This window comes from Penicillium waksmanii (genome assembly GCF_028829765.1).
Source record: "Penicillium waksmanii strain IBT 27052 chromosome Unknown utg000008l:1.0-5622682.0:1.0-5626561.0, whole genome shotgun sequence".
Taxonomy (NCBI): domain Eukaryota; kingdom Fungi; phylum Ascomycota; class Eurotiomycetes; order Eurotiales; family Aspergillaceae; genus Penicillium; species Penicillium waksmanii.
This window is the reverse complement of record NW_026643254.1, coordinates 5,311,000-5,328,934: the sequence shown is the minus strand read 5'-3', so window position 1 is coordinate 5,328,934 and position 17,935 is coordinate 5,311,000. Positions and strand designations below refer to the sequence as shown.

The following is a 17,935-nucleotide window of genomic DNA, read 5'->3' as shown; positions in this document are numbered from 1 at the left end:
TATTTGCTCTTAATTTTGCCGTAGTTTTTGAACTTACATTGCCGTTTCTTGCTGTCCACTGCAGGGGACTGTATAAAGGATGGCACCTAATTATCATCAATCATCAGTAGGCAGTTCATGAAGGCAACTTGTAACTCATTGTGCTCGCAGCTTGGACCATTCAGCATCCAGAAAGGTTCTTCAATGGGCGCTTAGCGGAATAGCGGAGGCGAGGCTAATATTGAGAATCTTCCGCGTTAGCATAATTTCAAATGACTGGGTAGCTACACTCACTGTTCGAAGACTTGACTATCATGAAAGGGTTAGACTACTGAGGTAAAACAGATTAGTTCAATTCATTGCATGATTTGGAGGTCAATCGATACCAAAGAGTAGTCGCGGAGACGAAACACGTCCGATATTCTTTCACCCAGAATCACAAAGGAATGCTTGCGAACGACTGTTCTGCTGGCGAGGGACCGGGTATTTATAGCAATTTAGTCAGGCATTCGGTCTGCATCGATGAGATCATCATTGTGAGTTGTGAGGGCTCAGGCTCAAAGTACTCTTCAATGATAACTGGCTCAACATTTCATCACTGGTTCAAAGCAGCTCTCAGAGACATTGCGTTTTGTTCTTGGTGATCAAGAACATGAAAAATATTTTCTGGCTGTTGGCATGGTTTCAACAGTGAGGATGCCTCAGAAAAGAACCGACGACGGTTATTAATATTCACCACTATGAGTCCGCCCTTTAATGCGACGGGTCAGGCGACGAGGTCATATCATTTCATTTCATTCACCAGTGATGAGCCCGTTACTCCACGCAACGAACACCTCATCAAAGACAGGCAAACACCATGCCATATTGCGACCCTAGATCTCTACCAACCGTACCGCAGGATTCTTCATTGCCTACCTCATATATCGGAGACTACCATTATACATATATCGGCTGTAGTGTCGTATCTTATAGGTACAGTGATCAAAGTAGATTAGAGTTTTAGTAGCCACAGTTGGTAATTACGCCACATTTAGCTCAATTACAAATGCATAATTGGTCCATTACGGGGCTGGGGCAGCAGTTTTCTTGACCGGGGATCTCCACAATCTGATGAGGTTGAAATTGGCTTTTCCGTTAGCTGTTATGGCTTGTGACCTGGAAGATAAACATGAAAAGGGTAAGTTGTGATATTCTCATATTTAGAGACCACACTCCCAGACCTCTTTCTAGTCGACTAACTGTATCGGACATTAACGAAATAAGATATCACCGGATGTATTTCAAGTGAAAAGCCCATGCCTTTTGTTCCGGGCGTGCCCTCCAGAATCGATTGCAGGAGAAAGGAGCCCCCTTGATGTTATTTGGTGACAACAGTATATATATAACAGGCAAGTATCAAGCAGAGTAAAGTAAATATCGATATGTACCTTCCAATTTCGTAAATTTAGATGCGATTTGCAAATACTGCCAGTTCAAAATGAACCAATCTGGGAATATTTTGTCGTTAAAGTGCCACATAATACTCCATTACTGGAAAGTTCATAATCCAAGAAGGGCTGTTGGCATAATCAGAGGATAATAACTCCGTGGGGTTGACAATGGCTGCTGGAGGATATGCCTCAATCGCCGAGCAGTTGTTTTCAAGAGAAGCGGACGACGTTGCAGGGGCTGCCAAAGTACTTATCGTAGAATTCTGGTCAGCGTTGTATTCTGCGAAGCTTTGCTGCGGGTACACAGGCATATTGTACACAACTCGATTGCGAGATGATTTGTGTATTGCTAGCTCCTGTTTATATTTCAAAGAGGCCTGTCTATTTGATTGGCGCTTTTTGCTGGAAATTTCATCGGAAACAGGTAAATTGATCCGCGAAACAAGAACATTTGTGTCTTTTTCTAGATATACTGCGTTAGATTGTGGATGATGAGCGGTTTCAAATCCCTACCAAGAAAGCCCTCCAAAAACCTTTCCTCTTCTCCTCTAACACGATACAACTCATCAAGAAGTTCTAATCGTTCGACCGGCATAATCTGCGACCGGACAGATTGCTCTGCATTCTTCAATTTTTGTGAAGTAATTCCGTGGCTGCAGCGCAAATCACAAAGAATATGGAGAAGAAGCGCGATGCGTTCTAGTGATGATGAGTTTAGTGCATACCATGCGCAGAAAGGTGTCTTATTACCTGCTTTGAGTAGATGGTCGGGCTCCCGATGGCGCACTTCAGGGGGCCACCATGCAGGCTTACACTCCTCGGGACATAATTGCTGTACTTCCCCCGCCACTACCTTCCGTCCATTGTAAGGGTGGTTAACTTGCTTCTGGGGTTCAACAAGTTTCACATAGGCTTTTGCCAGGACTCGGCAATTGGTTTGTTGTATATTCTGGAAAACCTTTTCGTAGTATAGACGAAGGAAGTTTGTATCTTTAATAGATAAAACGGCTTCATGAAGCTTCAGTCTTTCCTTCTGTATACAAGGGCTTTTCATGTGAAACAGTTCATCTTTCAAGATGGCCGAGCCAGCTTTTCCATGTCCTGGCCATAGCGTAGGCTTGTAACAGCATCCATTCGTTGTGAGCGCTATATGTCCTTTGGCGTTTATGTTCTTTGGTAAGCACGAATCGTCAGAGCCATAGCTCACGAGGTGACCAGGAACTAGCTGGGTGGAAGTTAATTCCAAGGAAGGATTTTGCAGCCCAACTTGAGTGGACTTCGCCACCGCTTTTAGGAATTCCGTAGTGACTTGAGGGCTGAGGATAGTGTCGCGATGCTGGGCGATTGAAGGGGAGACCTCATGGTGAATTTTCCCATATTGATCAATATAGATGAGGGCAAAATGTTGAGCAGACCTACAATCCTGTGGGCCCTGGCTCGACATGCTTGCTGGCTAAGTTCATTCGCTTCGCTGAAGGTTCAAGAGGGGAGATTAGCTCACACGGTACATAAACGTAGATGGGGGCTTAATTAACATACTTCAGAGACAGAGCTCAAGGAAAGTGGGCTCCAGTCGTAAAGATGAAGGAAAAAGAGGACTTGGCTTTGGGCACTCATAGTGGGTGTAGAGGCAAACATCCTTAATGTTTGAAGGGGATAGCTGAATTTTTGCTACCGCTCGGAAAAAGTTTACTACGAAAATCAAATTTTATGATAGATCTGTGGCTCGTCTACGGAAAATGCAGAGAACGCCGAGCGTGAGAGCAACCTGCCGATCAGCAGTAAGGGAATGATAATTAATTGCCGAAAATTCACACTCTACATAACAGTCGTATCGTGACGTTTTTAGTATGCGATATTTTTGTCGTATGAATTCCATACATATTATTACTCTGATCGCAGTACTAATAGGCGATCGAGATCAGTTGTGCGCTAGGACAATGAAAAGAAATGTTATTCTCAGCCGAGCGTATATAAGCTTGATGAAGGTTCACAAAAAACTCAACCATAGTGGCTTATGAGCTAGCTATCTGCGTTGGATGCGTCATATTCTTGGGGTAATGAATCTACTCACTAGAACATAAGCCTTGAAAGTTTAAGAGAGGGCCAGAGTAGCGTAAGTAGGCAAAGGATGACGTCATAACGGAGTGCTCTGATATTCCATTGCCTATGCCAAGTTTACAGAAGAGTTCGACCCAAATAGTAGTACTACCTACCGAGGTAGTAAAGATTTCTCCACTCAGTGGCAGATATATGATTGGCCAATTACTACTACCAGATATGATCAATTGCACCAACCGCCAAGCACCGGACCCACCATATGCTAAGCCCCAATAAGTTGCTGGGGAACGACTAACTTGATATACAACAAAGTCAAAATATTTGACTGGCTAGTAATCGACTTGGCGTACATTTAAAAGATGATCTGGTTGGAGCACCACGCAGAAAAGGAAGTAAACGATTTCCAAACAGATGAGCCACCTACAAGCGACTTCAGTTTCCGCCACCTGGAAGACAAACTGATACCTCAAGTCAAAAGTTGCAGAACTCACAGCGCGATCGTACGGGAATGAAGGCATGAGTGGTACAGCACACACACACATATATATATAATCAGGCACGTGATCTGGGCTGCGATCAATAGTGCTTGCAGGGTGTTATGCTTTGCTTTCAGGATGTAAGTCTCGATTGAAATATTTTACGAGACAGACAAACTTATTGCTTACAAGACGCTCATTCACAACAAGTACGGAGACTAAGTGTCGCCGCCAACACGATGGCAGCCGATAGCCTGCTTGATAAATCGAATATATAAAATTTTGGATTTGCCCTGCGAGCACTAGACAATACTGTAAGAAAAGAAGCGCCAGTAAGAGCAAGGGAGGAGGGAGGGGGGGGAAGGACCCTGTGTTGATATAGGGCTCTTACAGAGCAAGGCCAAGGCGCACGTAATTTGTATTTGCCTACAGACGTGTATAATTTGCTTAGGCAAAATGCACTTTAATACGACAAAAATCTCGCGACTCGACTAACACGTAACCAGAGGCGTATCTATGACTCGATGTTTGTAAAATCTAGAGATGGGACATAATTTCAGTGGAAGAAAAATAACGCACAGACTGATGTTGATGAATATTGTAAATTGTAACTGGCCTTGGATGCCATTTTGTGGTATCACCACGACTGCTGAAATGGTGCCAACAGTGAAAGAAAGCTCTTTATAAACTTAATTTCCAAGGCAAAAAATACAAAACCTCAGAGTAGTGCGTTGGATTAATGATGAAGTGTTGAGCTAGTTGCAGGAGGAGGCTTACAAACCTTGGTGCCCTCACAATTCACAAGAATCATTGCATCGACGCAAGTAGAATGACTGGCTGCAATGGATAAATACGGGATCTACCGCCCACAGAATAGTTCTCATGCTGGGGTAAGAAATATCGAACGCTTCTCGACTTGGTCGGCTAATCTCCGGTACGGACTGATCCAACCCTGAACTCTCATGCACTTATAACCAATAATTCTCCAGGAAATCTTAGTTTCTCTCCTAGTTGCAAAGCCACTGTTTCCAGAAACGAACTTGATACACTCAGGTTGTTGATGAAGACTAGAATTCGCCTTCGAGAACAGTTACTGTACTGTAGCTAATTTCAAAGTGCTTTTCAAATGATTCGCATTTTAAGTGGTTAAAGTTGGCATGAGAAAATTCCGCAAGCCGAGATTCTTTGCCTTCTGTGCCCATTCTATCTCTTCTGGCCACTCATGACTGACCTGACCGCCTATCTTCGATCGATTTATTCAATTTTCTCCCTAAAGACCGCTTCTAATCAGGCATTTGTTCATCAATTAGACAGAAAATGCATATTTGATTAGAGGTCAGAGTACGCTGCCGGGGATGGGCAGATGAAAACTTCTTGTGGAGTATCGAAGTCTGAGTGTGCCGTAATTCCACCCTAAATAAGGAATACAGTCATAAAATAGTCCACGTTGTTTAGAATGAATGATGATCTCGATGTCTATGATACAACTGTGGCCGTCAGCTTCCGCGGCCTTCTGGGCCGTTTTTTATACAATTCTATCATATATCAGGAGTATGTATGTTATATTTCATCTATGTACAGCATGTTAAAGATCGACTGAATTCCTCCTCCATGCTAAGATGGCGCTTCAAGTCTTTTGAAACACTGCCGTTGAAGGAAACGTTGATCAGCGGACGTAATTTGTGCAGATCTATTGGGCCTCTGTTAGAACTACTAAGTAAACAGAAACGCTTAGACCTTGAATGTTCTCATATTTTCACAGGATGATTACTTCAAGGTTCAACGTTGAGCGTAGACTCAGCACCGCACTTTCAAACACCGAGATACGATCTGCAGCCCATCACAGTCTGCTAACCATCTACTGTACCCTAGATTGATTTTATTTTTCTTTCAAAAAACCATTTTCCAAAACAGCAGCGCATCAACGAACCGTAGCCTACTTCGAAGAACGACCAAATTAGAGCTGAATAGGCTTCGCGATCGGCCTTACCGCGACCGCAAAGGCTGTCACTCGATCAGAAGTCTATATGATTATCGATCAGTTCTTCAGCGTGGGAATGGGTAAATATACTCGAATTGAAAATCAAACGGGTGGGTGCTTTCGAAACTCTCCAAATGAATAAGGATTTGAAGTTCGAACGGCTTTGGGGTGAGTCGGTGCAGTCTAACTTTCCCAATCGATAATATCAAAAGGCGAAGCCCAACGGCCACCTTCTTTGAGTAACACTATTCACCTATCAGCTCCAACCAAAGCTTTACGCAAACTTTTACAATGAAAGTCTATTTAAGTTAGGGTTTTGGCCGCTTATTAATCCTCGAAAGCAGAATATATGGTGAAATTATAGAAAATGATAGGATACGCCTCTACGCTTTGATCCAAGCTTCAACATTTTACTGTATAGCACCTCCGGTACCTTTTGCATTAGTAGATGATGCAGAGAGAAAACGAACCATCATTTACTCACAGATCTTCGGTAGACGGGCAGGTTCCGCTCAGTCTCAAAGATATCGAGGCAGCAGCTATGCCATGTTATACCAAGTCCGAGGAAACAGCCATCTGTATGTCAGCGCTGATGCTTCCAACAATTTGCTCCATGTTAAGATATTCTCAGTCGGTTCGTCACCCAGTGTTTGTGATCTTTGCTTTGAAAATATGAAGTCCGAATCTACATTTCGTCACATTCCGTGCAGCCATATATTTCACAAGCCTTGCATTGACGAGTGGATGGCTTCAAAGGACGCCAGCTGTCCGATTTGTCGTCATACATTCCATTATCTGCATAAATCACAATTGTCCAGCGTCGGGAATACGGATCGCAACCAGAGACACTATCATCATTCAGTCAAATATTTGCACAACTTTTGGATGTGGATTGGGACAAAATTCCATTTCATGTAAATATTGCAATGAAGTTTTCTACAATGCAAGACAAGATTAAGAAATGGCCTGTAATTTCTAGGGAAGCCGGATTGCTAGAAAAACCACAGCACGACTACTTCTCGCCGATATGTGGAAGGTTTTCTCGTCATCTACACTCGAACCAACACGTGAACCCACTATTCAAAACCCCGGGAAAAACTATGACGCGATATCCACTTGTAGTTGAGTTGTGGTTGTGGTTCTCGACAAGGTTTCCGTGCTTCCCAACTTTCTTGGCACAGCTGGACACGGTCGGCCTTCCACGTACCAAAGTGTTGTAGCATGTGTAAAGTAGTTGTATTATCTGAAGACTGTGTGGGTCACGACCCAGTATGATAGATACAGGTCTAACTGACAAACTGAAGAAGTGATCAAATACCACTAGGACCCTTCGAGACAGACTTATTCATCGTTCACCTAATTTCCGTCTAGTATGGTGTCATAACACGCCATAGTTCGAGGATAGAGACCCCTGAGATCATTCAACCGATCTCAACACCTTCAATCAATCATCTGATTCTATTGGACATGTTCAGTACTAGCCAGTACATCGATTCCCCATACTGACACTAACTCTAATGCATGAGTAGTGCGTATCAGGGTGACAGGACAATACCATAAATACAGGTGCTCCAACACAAAGTCCTTCCCTTCAACTAGTTAACTATTCCACCTTAAGGTTCCGGGAAGTTAGTCAGCAATTGCACCACCTCGCATCGGATCGGAATATATCGATGAAAGACAGCTGAATTTCTTGTGCTGATTGACAAGCCCGATTTTGAAACGGAAAAAAATCGCAGAGCCTCGAATATTTCACGATGACAGTGTCGCTAAAGTTGAAGACGATTTCTTTGACACCAGTTTGAACTTCAATTGGCAATACTGGGTTCGCGACTTTTGAGTGAAATCTCCCCGATCTTTGCGGCTCCCCATTATGAAGGGAGGAAGCTTGGAACGTGGCTTGCTTCACCAAGGCCCACTGGTTAAGACAATATGGTAGAGCTTTGGACCAACCGCTGGTGCACTCTTTCCCAGGTGTGTTTCCGTGGGCTGGTCAACAGTAGTGTTGCCAATTCTGATCAATGTACAGTGTAGCAAACGCAGATGAGATTCAGCCCCTATAAATCAAGCCAAACAAGAACCAGGCAGTCTTGACATCATGAAGTAGTTCACCTTAGAAAGTTTGGATGAGCTCTAGATGCTGAACCTTAGCCTTTTCAGAAACTATATAAGACTGATGATACTTTCAAATAGCATTTGTATCCCTCAAAAGAGTGCACACTTTACTACATCTGCCCGGGACTTCATACCACATACCAATCAAATACCATTATTCCCAAAATCCCCTACCTGACCGAGGGTCAAACGACTTTTTTTTTCTCCTTTGCAACAGAGTCATTCAGCGGCTGAGCAGCGTGATAGTCCTTGGAATTACGTCCTCATTCATCAATGTTGGTCCTCGTGGATTGACCATTGTTTATGTGGAAATCATAGTGAGTAGAACTTAGGAAGAGAAACATTATTCAATGCTGATGAAAAAGGCTGTTGTTTCCGTGGTTTTATTCTTGCCTGCCTTTGTATCACCTTTCTTGACCACACCAATTAAAGACTTCGTTCTTTTCATTGATGTGATATTTTCATATCTGTGAGACTTTCCAAAACATGAAGATTCTGGAATCAGTTACTGACTTTCCCCAGTTGGCTCGCTGCATTCATATTTTCCGCGGTGGACTACAACCAGAAAATTTGCCACGCAAATGCACCCCCAGGTGTCGCATGTTCGAAGAAATGGGCTAATGAAGCTGTCATATTTTTGGTATTGTATGACTCAGTGGCCTGCAATTACCCACTATTATCTTTATCATCATCTCACATGACTGTAGCATCTTCACATTCTTTACACTCTTCCTTGAAGCCTTGTCGCTCTGGCTCGCCGAAAAGAAGCATCGCAGCTCTTCAAGGTCGCATGAAAAGAGCAACTTAACCGCCGAGGGGGCCAACGGTGGAATGACTGCCGTCAATCCGGTTCTTGACCAAGACGCAACCCCGGAGGCCACAGGGGCAAATCAGGTCTGAGACATAATATTCCCTGCGATGGCCATCAGGAAACCTATATCCTATATCTAGGTGGCTTATCAGAATAGCTTAAGACTATTCAAGTAGGATAAATCAGCTGGATACATCAGCTGGATACATCAGCTGCCGCCTCTTAGTAAGATGGGAGTGCTGGGTGTGTCTTCGCGTCTGAGAGGCATTTCGTGCAAATTGTCGTTTCGCCAGAAAGTTAACCTAATTGATTTGTATTTCTTTTCCTGAAAACTCACTGACGCTTATAATTTTGCAATCTATTCGAATAAAATCGTAGCTTAGCTTATTCGTATACATTTGCATTACTTTAGGGAAACTCTCACTAAGCTTTTCAGGCTCGGGTATATGGGAACTATTTCAAGCAAACAAGCCCGTAAAGACAGAATAATATAGTGATGATGTGCAGCGGCTTACAATTCGACGTTAAAAGACACAAGAAGATATTTGAATCTAACATGCGGGACTTGGAAACAACCTCTGTTACTTCGGAATGATGGATCTATCCTAATATGATACGTCAGACGTTGGCATACTCGTCTTGAAGAAGAATGGCAAGGACTGATCCTGGATGATAATCCAATAGAAACAGAAAAGGAGCATCCATTACTGTAGATTTGACCAGCGACAAACATGAATATTGGGACATGAACACTCAGCATATAATATATCTGGCTTCTTAATGCTTGTCTACGAGCAACTGAAAGCGAGGAGACAATGAGGATCACCACTTGAAGAGATCCCTATGATCAAGCTTGATCATATTAGCACCATTTTCACCCACCATACAAACCGAGTTTTGGATACCACAGTCGGGGATAACAGGCATCACCGAGGCATGCGGCACACAAATTTGGATGCTGTGGGGTTTCATCTTCGGATACACGACGCATTGATTGATATTCTTTGACAAACACCCAGTGCCATGAGAGTGGAAGGTGGTCTGGCAGCGACCCAATAAAGCCCTCTTCATTTCCTTATCCGAATGCAAAAGATATTTTCCATGGGTACTCATCCATTGCAATATCCTTGAATCCCTCACCTTGGGTGATAAAATCGTAGCTAAGCCTGATTCTTTCGCACATAGCCATGACATCGAGGTCGTAGGCAAAAGGGTTCGGGTTAAATTTAGGTTCTGCAAGAGGGGCCGCATTGTTCAGGATTATATTACCAGGCTCAGAAATCGAACGAACCAGGTCAATAGCCACAGTAAACTGGTCGCCCTTCTTGAGAGTCTTGGAATGCCACTCAGTGCGCTACCAAACATGCAAACAAAGTCGAGTTCGAAATGCGGCTGCAACTGTTGAGAGAGGGGTCCTTTAGAGAACACGGGTAAGCAAAGCAAAGATAGCCGGGTAAATATCGACGAACGGGCTAACCTCAAAATGGGGGTGGATCACGGTTATGATCGAGATTATTTTCATCTTGAAGGTCGGCACGAGGTCTCCGTTTGTGGGCGGACTTCGTTACGTGAACTCAAAGGCGCCTAGCTTTGACCCTTTGTACCTGTATTGGCCAGCTGGCGCTGTCTGTCGGAACCATGGCTTCGCTAACGTGGGTTTGGGGCTAAGCAGAGTCGAGCGGGCTAGCCTAGCACTGCTGAACTGATTGAACGGAATGGAAAGGGGGCGCATCATATTGTCGAGGCTAATTTGTGCTCTTGCCGTAGAGGAAGGATGTGAAACGCAAATTCGAACCTTGGCTGCGTGTTGAATGACAAACTAGCTATAGTGGCAAGCAACTGCTCCTGGTGAGGCAGTTTTAGGGGAATGTAGCCTTCAATAGCAACGGTGTAGACTAAAGTGGGGCAACCTCACTAAAGCTATCCCTGAGAAGGCAGAGAAAGCGTTAATGTGCCACCGGGCCCAAAAACAAGAAGATATCTTGCCTCGGCTACCTGGACCCGAGGATGAAACAATGTTAATTATAGGCCCTGTACATCAAGATACGAATAGAAATGGGTGCTTATCGATCAGGTCATGCCGTGAAGTTCGAATCCTGCCCATTTTTAGACTATATTCTCACAATTTCACTGAAACTGCAGACCTTCAAGGACTTGCTCTGAGCAAAGGGTCATTGATATTGAGCAGCCATGTTGGAAGTAAAAGAAAGTACCTCCTTACAGCGACAGACGGAATGTCTGCATCGTCACAAAATTAGTATGGAGGGTGCCAAAAAGCACCGAGAAAAGTAAAGTTTTCCAAAGTATCCCGAGGCCAAGACGTGAAGGCATGAATAAATGGCGGTTTGAAGCAGTGCTATCATCTGTGATATCCCTCGTGGATCGATTTAGCGATTACTCTGAGCCTGTGGGAGTCATAGTAAGGCTAGTATTGAAAACCTAAATGTATGTTCTGATCGGCCAACGTAAGACGATGTCAGCCCTACCAAAGACACGCCCTGGTAGGATAGAGGAGAACGAATCATCTTGTTCCTGGTTAAAAAAACGAGAAATGGGTCAAGAATCGAATTTGAAATTCTGCACTGCATGAATGTGTTCTAGAAATTGCGATCCCTAATGCCCATGCATAGAGGACAGCAGCGAGTCAGGTGTCCATCCATCATCAATCCGAATATTACCCTCCTGTTTCCCTGAAGAGTATAACAAATTCAAAAGGCACTTTTCCACCCCCTGGCGTGCCTCCAAGCTGAATGTTTCCAAAACTTTCACCATTTCCACGATGTAAGTGATCTTGGTATCCCCATTGCCAAAGAGCCCGGTCAAAGTCTGGTATAAAATTGATTGCAGTGTGTGAGGGGAAAGAAACCATGCATTTTGAGACTCTTTTAATGTCGTCTCCAACACAGCGAGCACTTTTGGTGCGCCGCCCATGTAAGGGGAGTCCATGCATGAAAGGGATATCGCCTCCTGAAGAATAATACTGAGCGTGAATAGACACGTCAGGATCTCGTACTCGAGACCGGATATATTAGGACCAAGATGCGAGTATTCAACCAAGAGCTGATATTTATCATGGAGAAATTTGATTGCAGTATGAATCGAGTGGAAGGGGGTCAATCTGGCTCCATGGTAATATCCCATGAAGGTTCGCATGTCCTGGATAAAAGATATCAGCCAAAGACAACGAACTTTTTGAATATCGAGGGATGGTAGTGCCCCCTGGGCGAGGGGAAATCTGGAAAGAGGACTAGATATTTCCTCGAGTTTATTTGTAGGCTCAAGCCAGGAAGGCCTTGACATCAAAGAAACGCTAGTAGAATGTTAAATCTGTCATTCGGACAGACGAAGCGAAAAATGGGAATATCACCCACAGATAGACGACAAGCTCCAACCGCCAATTTCCATGTAGTTCATGAACCCCTCCTTTGGCTATAATCATTTTTTGTAGGCCTTTGCGATGAATTTCCCATTCAGTATCATTGCCCCAATATCTCTAATTGTATTATGGTTAGAACTGTCTGACAGAGTAAGTGAGTGACCTTCACTGAGAGGTGTACCTCAAATGTAAGAAGGCGAACGACTGCAGCAAAAGCGTCATCGTTTAACTCTTTCTTAGGATCAATCATCCAAGAGTGCAGTATTCTTACTGCCTCAGTTTTGTACTTCAAAGCATCAGATGAATTTGTACCGCGATAGGGAGGAGACCCGGCATAAAGGTGAGCTAGGTGGGCGGCAGAATGAGCCATGATGCAATTGAAGGATGAAGCGTTTGAGAGGTCCAGGGGAAACCAAACTTCCCTCATCGGATTGAACGAAGTGGCATCCAGTTCGTCGAACATCATAGCGGCGTGAGTGCATATCCCTAAGAATCAGTGAGTCCGTTTCTATCTTCAACTCATCAACCTCTAATACAAACAGTGATGCAAAAGCTTTTGGTGCTGGGATGTGAGGTGGATGGGACACGTTTGAAATGGATCGGGTCTTGAACCAAGTAGAGCACAGCTGACACTGTTGTAGTTCAGAGGTATAAATTGTGTTAAGTTATATGTACGTTCAGAGGGAACATGAGGCTATATATACAACAAGAAGATCAAGTTGATTTCCAATCAACTTAGTTCTTCGTATACATACTTCGGGATTAATTCCGATGGTTCGGCTTGGTTCCTGATCTGCACCAGCCTCATATCACAACATTCCCCTTCAGGATCGCTTTGCTGGCAGGGCGATTCTGGAATTGCGCAGAGCAGTCAGGCCTCGGTAAAACCACTCAAAAACCTTCGTGGGAAAATAAAGTGGAAAGAGCGCCAGCGCTGTCACGCGTTTTGTCTCGAAATCTCTGGAGCATCGACTCCCAGGAGACTACAAAACTTGGCAAAGGCCGTAGGTCCCAATGGCTTGGTGAGACCATCCGCAGCCTGTTCCCCAGTTGGAATATATTGAAGCTCAATCTCGCCTGTATCCAGCACGGCTCGCTGATAGTGAAATTTCACATTGAAGTGCTTCGTTCTCTTATGGAACTCGGGGTTTCGAGAGAGAGCAATGGCGGACTGGTTGTCAGCCATGATGTTAGTCACCGGAGACCGATACAGTTGCGTTTCAGCCAGAAAGGTGCGGAGCCACTGCAGATGCAGAATAGCATTGTACTGTCCTATGTATTCGGCATGTGTCGTAGACGTGGCCACTTCCCCTGTCTCTTGGACGACCAGGAAACCGGTGCGCCTGCAAGTTGGAACACATAGCCAGACGTGGAGTATGCACCGTCAGTGACGACGGAGCCCCCGAAGTCGGCGTCCGTGTACCCGATTAGCTGCCCACTGCGGTAGGTAATGCGATGCGATTGCGTGGCTTTGATGTAGCGAAGCAATCGCTGCAGAGCGACTTGGTGATGCGATTGCGGTTGGGACGTGAAGCGACTCAACATGCCCAGCGCAAATGCAATATCCGGTCGCGTGCCAATCATCAGATACATTAACGAACCGATGGCGGTTACATACCGAGCTTTTGCTTCCTCGTCTGGAGGTTCCACCTCTGGACGATGATTCAGGATTTGCTTGGGATTCATCGGCGTAGACTTCGGCTGACAAGTCTTCATGCCAAAGTCGGAGAGCACCTTCTGGATATACTGGTGTTGGTGAATAGACACGGAACCGTCAACGTGATAGTCGAACTGGATTCCGAGGAACGATCGCGGGGTGCCCAGGTCGTTCAATTGGAACTCTGTTTGCAATGCTTGTTGCACTTGTTTTATTTCGTGCGGGTCTGACGCAGTAACAAGGAAGTCATCGACATAAACACAAACAACACAATCCGGTTTATGGAATACGCAGTTGTCCGATTGGGCCATGGTGAAGCCATGAGAAGCCAGGACGCGGTGGACGCATTGGTACCAAATCCGCGGGGCTTGCTTCAGGCCGTATAGCGAGCGGCGCAGCCGACACACATATCCTGGCTCTTCGAAGCCTTCGGGAAGTTCCATATAGATAGACGAATCGATGTCTCCATGAAGGAATGCGGTGACCGCATCGAATTGGTGGAGTTTCCATCCGCGCAGCACGGCACTGGCAACAATGCAGCGAACGGAGTCCATACGCGACACCGCAGCAAACGTTTCGTGATAGTCGATGCCATGTTTCTGCCGGTAGCCTTTAATGACCAATCGCGCTTTGCGTGTTCCGTTGGCCTTGGTTTTGAAGACCCATCTGCAGCCAATCACATGATCTTTGGCCGGTACGTCCTCTCGCCGGATATTTTCCCATGTTCCGTGTTCGAGAAGCGACGCATATTCTTTCTGGATAGCAGCCCACCATTCGAGCTGGTTTGGGCCAGACACAGCTTCGCCAAAGGTCGCCGGGTCGACCGATTGGGCCGTTGTGGTATTCAAGGCACCTGCAGAGTATACCTTACCTAGTGATTCCAGGAGACGCCGTGACGGTCTTCGTCTGCGACCATAGATTGAATACCCAAGATCCGATGTCAGGTCGGTTCCTTGTTGGCTTGGATTAACCACTGGAGGTGTCTCTTCTTCACGCTCAGATGGCGTTTTCTCTCGCTCACTCGACGGAGGTAATGGCGATACAGGTGGTGTTGGTAGCCCGCTGGCTGAATTTGGCATTGATGGAAAGACCGGTGATGGAGGAGCGTTGTCCGGGAGGTCGTTGCCTATTTCCCCCTCGATGAGTGGCGCCACTGGGGTCCTCTCATCGAACTCGACATCACGGGAAAATACAGTCTTTCCAGAATGAATTTCATAGAGCTTGTACTGGTTCGGCTCGCAGTAGCCTAGCAGTCGGCACTCGGATGACCTCGGTCCAAGTTTTGCACGATGCTCTTTTGGGATGAAGACCCATGCGCGGGAGCCGATCCGTCGCAGATGCAAGAGCGAGGGTAGCTTCCCATAAAGAATTTCAAAGGGCGTCTTTTTCTGTAAGATCGAAGCTGGAGCACGCAGTTTCAAGTAGACCACGGTGTCTACAAGCTCGATCCACCAGGAAGGAGGAAGGTTCGCATCGGACAGGAGCGTGTTGATCCGCTCCCGGATAGTGCGGTTGGTGCGTTCCGCCAGTCCATTCTGCCCTTTGCAGTATGGCGGCGAGGTGTCGAACTCAACTCCCTGGCTTTCGAGGTGTGTTCCGATCGGCAGGTATTCTCTTCCATTGTCGGTGAGGAACCTCTTGATCTGGGCGCCGAACTGTCGGTGCACCCAGGCCTCAAATTGTCGGAACTTCTGGAGCGCTTCATGCTTCCATCTCATGGCATAGGCCCACGAGCCACGAGAATAATCGTCAGTAAAGGTGATCACGTACCTAGAGCCATCTTTGGCCATCGGCATCTCCATGATGTCCGAATGGATCAATTCGAAAATTCTCGTTGAGTGCAGACGTGGCCGTCGTGCACGGGAGTTTCTCTTCTGATGCTGCTTACCCGACATACACGCCGCGCACTGCGGCGTTGCCAGCAGCTGCGCTGGCGTCAGCGGTCGGTACGGAGTGCCGGTCTGCCGGAGGACCATCCTCAAGTCGCCCCGGTTCAGATGTCCCATCCGAGCGTGCCACAACGCTTCGGAGGCCTGGTCCACTCCTGTGCTCGCATCTGCTTCGAGTATCACAGCTTCACCACCGAGTTCAGAGGTTGACGCTGTACATTCTACGTCACTTGACTCCTGAGGGTCGTCGACGTCCATGGCCACCGCCTGCGGTTCCAGGGAATCTGCATGGTCATCGGTCGCCGGCGCCCTCGCCAGTTGGACTCGCTCTCGGAATCTCTTGCTCACTTGGCACCGCAGGATCAGTAGATCCTCCTCCGCATGGTAGGCGGTCCCCACCGTCCGTCCTCGGCGTTGCACAAAGACGTTCTGCGGGTGCGCCACCACCGAATAGCGGTCTCGTAACAGCTTCGGCACGCTGATCAGGTTCATCCCAACGCGTGGCGCGAAGTACACATTCTTTAACACCAGGGGTTGGTTGAACTTCCCCCGGAGCGTGAGTTTCACCGTACCAATCCCTTCGGCTTCCACTGGATCGCCCGCCGTGTCCAACATCTCGCGATGAGGCCGAAGACTGCTGAAGCAGCTCCGGTCCCAGCAGATGTGGCTAGTGGCGGCCGAGTCCAGGATCCACCGGAGTGACGGTGCGTGGGTATAGAGAGTCGTCACCCTCGCCCTCACGATATTGATCCGCGGTCTCTTGGAAGTCGGCGGGCCCTGCCGATCTCCCATCTGGCTTGATGGTATATTTTGTAAATTGTTTCTTGGTGAGCCGGAAGCACTCCGTTCAGCCTTCAGGGCATGGTCCCTGGGCGGTTGCTGTAGTTCACGCTGTTTCTTCCAGCAGTCCGCGACTACATGGCCGCGCTTTCTGCAGTAATTGCATTTCTTGGTGTTCTTCTGCACCGTATTGATCGAAGGGTTACTCGTTCCACCAGACACTCTTTGCGGGAACGTTGCGGCGTCCTTTCGCTGCACCGTCTGCTCAGCATTTGCTAGACGGTTGCCAATATTTGCCGGGTTGACAGGATCCTTGTCATTTTGGATCGCATCCACAATCAGGATGTATTCCGGTCCGATCTGCGTCAGTAGGATTGCAATGTGCGCTTTGTCGCCGATGGATCCAGGGGCGATCGCATTCAATCGATGGACTAGCATCCGTACACGATCGACGAATTCACGTGCACTGCCGCAGCGCTCGCCGGTGGTCTCGCGCAGCTGGGCGAACAGCTCGCAGAACGTGGCGAGTTCCATCCGCCGGTAGCGTTCTTCGAGATCATTCCAGAGGTCGCGGGATGTCTCCAGCCCCGCGACATGGATACTGATATGGGGGGACAGATACCGGAAGATGGTGTGGTAGGCTTCGGCCTCGCGGCGCGACCATTCACGATGGCGCTCGAATGCCTGGACCTCCACTTCGAGGCGCGCCTCAATCGCGCGTTGCCTCACCGCCCCGTTGAGGTGCGGTTCCACTAACGAGTGGATGTCCGCCGTAATCGGTTTGGCGTACTTGAATGAGCAGACAGGACGCTCAAGGTCGCCCGACACGACATCCCAGACCTGCCTCGCTTTGAGGTAGGAGGTCATGAGACGTTTCCAGGTCGCAAAGTTGTCGCTTCCTGTTAGAGGCTCGATGGCCGTGACGGCTCGATCGGGCGAGTCGTGAACCAGAGCAGACATAGTGATGGTTGTGAAAGCGGGGTAGATATATAGTAATCAAGATGATTCTCAGATGAGTAGAGACGGCATCCGAGAGTTGCTGCCGGGCTCATAACCTGTTGTAGTTCAGAGGTATAAATTGTGTTAAGTTATATGTACGTTCAGAGGGAACATGAGGCTATATATACAACAAGAAGATCAAGTTGATTTCCAATCAACTTAGTTCTTCGTATACATACTTCGGGATTAATTCCGATGGTTCGGCTTGGTTCCTGATCTGCACCAGCCTCATATCACAACATATCACCCAGCATGAATATTCCAATAAATGTGAATACTATCTTCAAGGCCGTTGATGTCAAAGCATAGATTCTGAATACGACACGTGTCGATCGATTTATGAATGGATTATTGAGCTGCTGGAGGTCGATGCGGAGA

The 17,935-nt window shown here is 46.7% G+C and overlaps 3 protein-coding genes across 3 annotated transcripts; 1 reads left to right on the top strand and 2 right to left on the bottom strand.

Annotated features, from left to right (window-relative positions):
* Positions 1–1,875: 1,875 nt before the first annotated feature.
* On the bottom strand, positions 1,876–2,856 carry N7481_010302 (DUF2841 domain-containing protein; the record flags this gene model as incomplete). The annotated part of the gene is made up of 1 exon (XM_057269521.1): positions 1,876–2,856. The coding sequence occupies one exon, from the start codon at positions 2,854–2,856 to the stop codon at positions 1,876–1,878; it is 981 nt and encodes a 326-aa protein (XP_057120198.1).
* A 5,172-nt stretch (positions 2,857–8,028) lies between these two features.
* N7481_010301 (MARVEL domain-containing protein) lies at positions 8,029–8,945 on the top strand (the record flags this gene model as incomplete). Its single annotated transcript, XM_057269520.1, is given in 5 exon segments — positions 8,029–8,033; positions 8,263–8,362; positions 8,378–8,514; positions 8,568–8,690; positions 8,753–8,945. 5 exon segments carry the CDS (start codon positions 8,029–8,031, stop codon positions 8,943–8,945), a joined length of 558 nt encoding a protein of 185 aa, XP_057120197.1.
* Positions 8,946–12,133: 3,188 nt separating this feature from the next.
* On the bottom strand, positions 12,134–12,698 carry N7481_010300 (uncharacterized protein; the record flags this gene model as incomplete). The annotated part of the gene is made up of 3 exons (XM_057269519.1): positions 12,134–12,166; positions 12,224–12,349; positions 12,414–12,698. The coding sequence occupies 3 exons, from the start codon at positions 12,696–12,698 to the stop codon at positions 12,134–12,136; spliced, it is 444 nt and encodes a 147-aa protein (XP_057120196.1).
* Between the last annotated feature and the right edge of the window lie 5,237 nt (positions 12,699–17,935).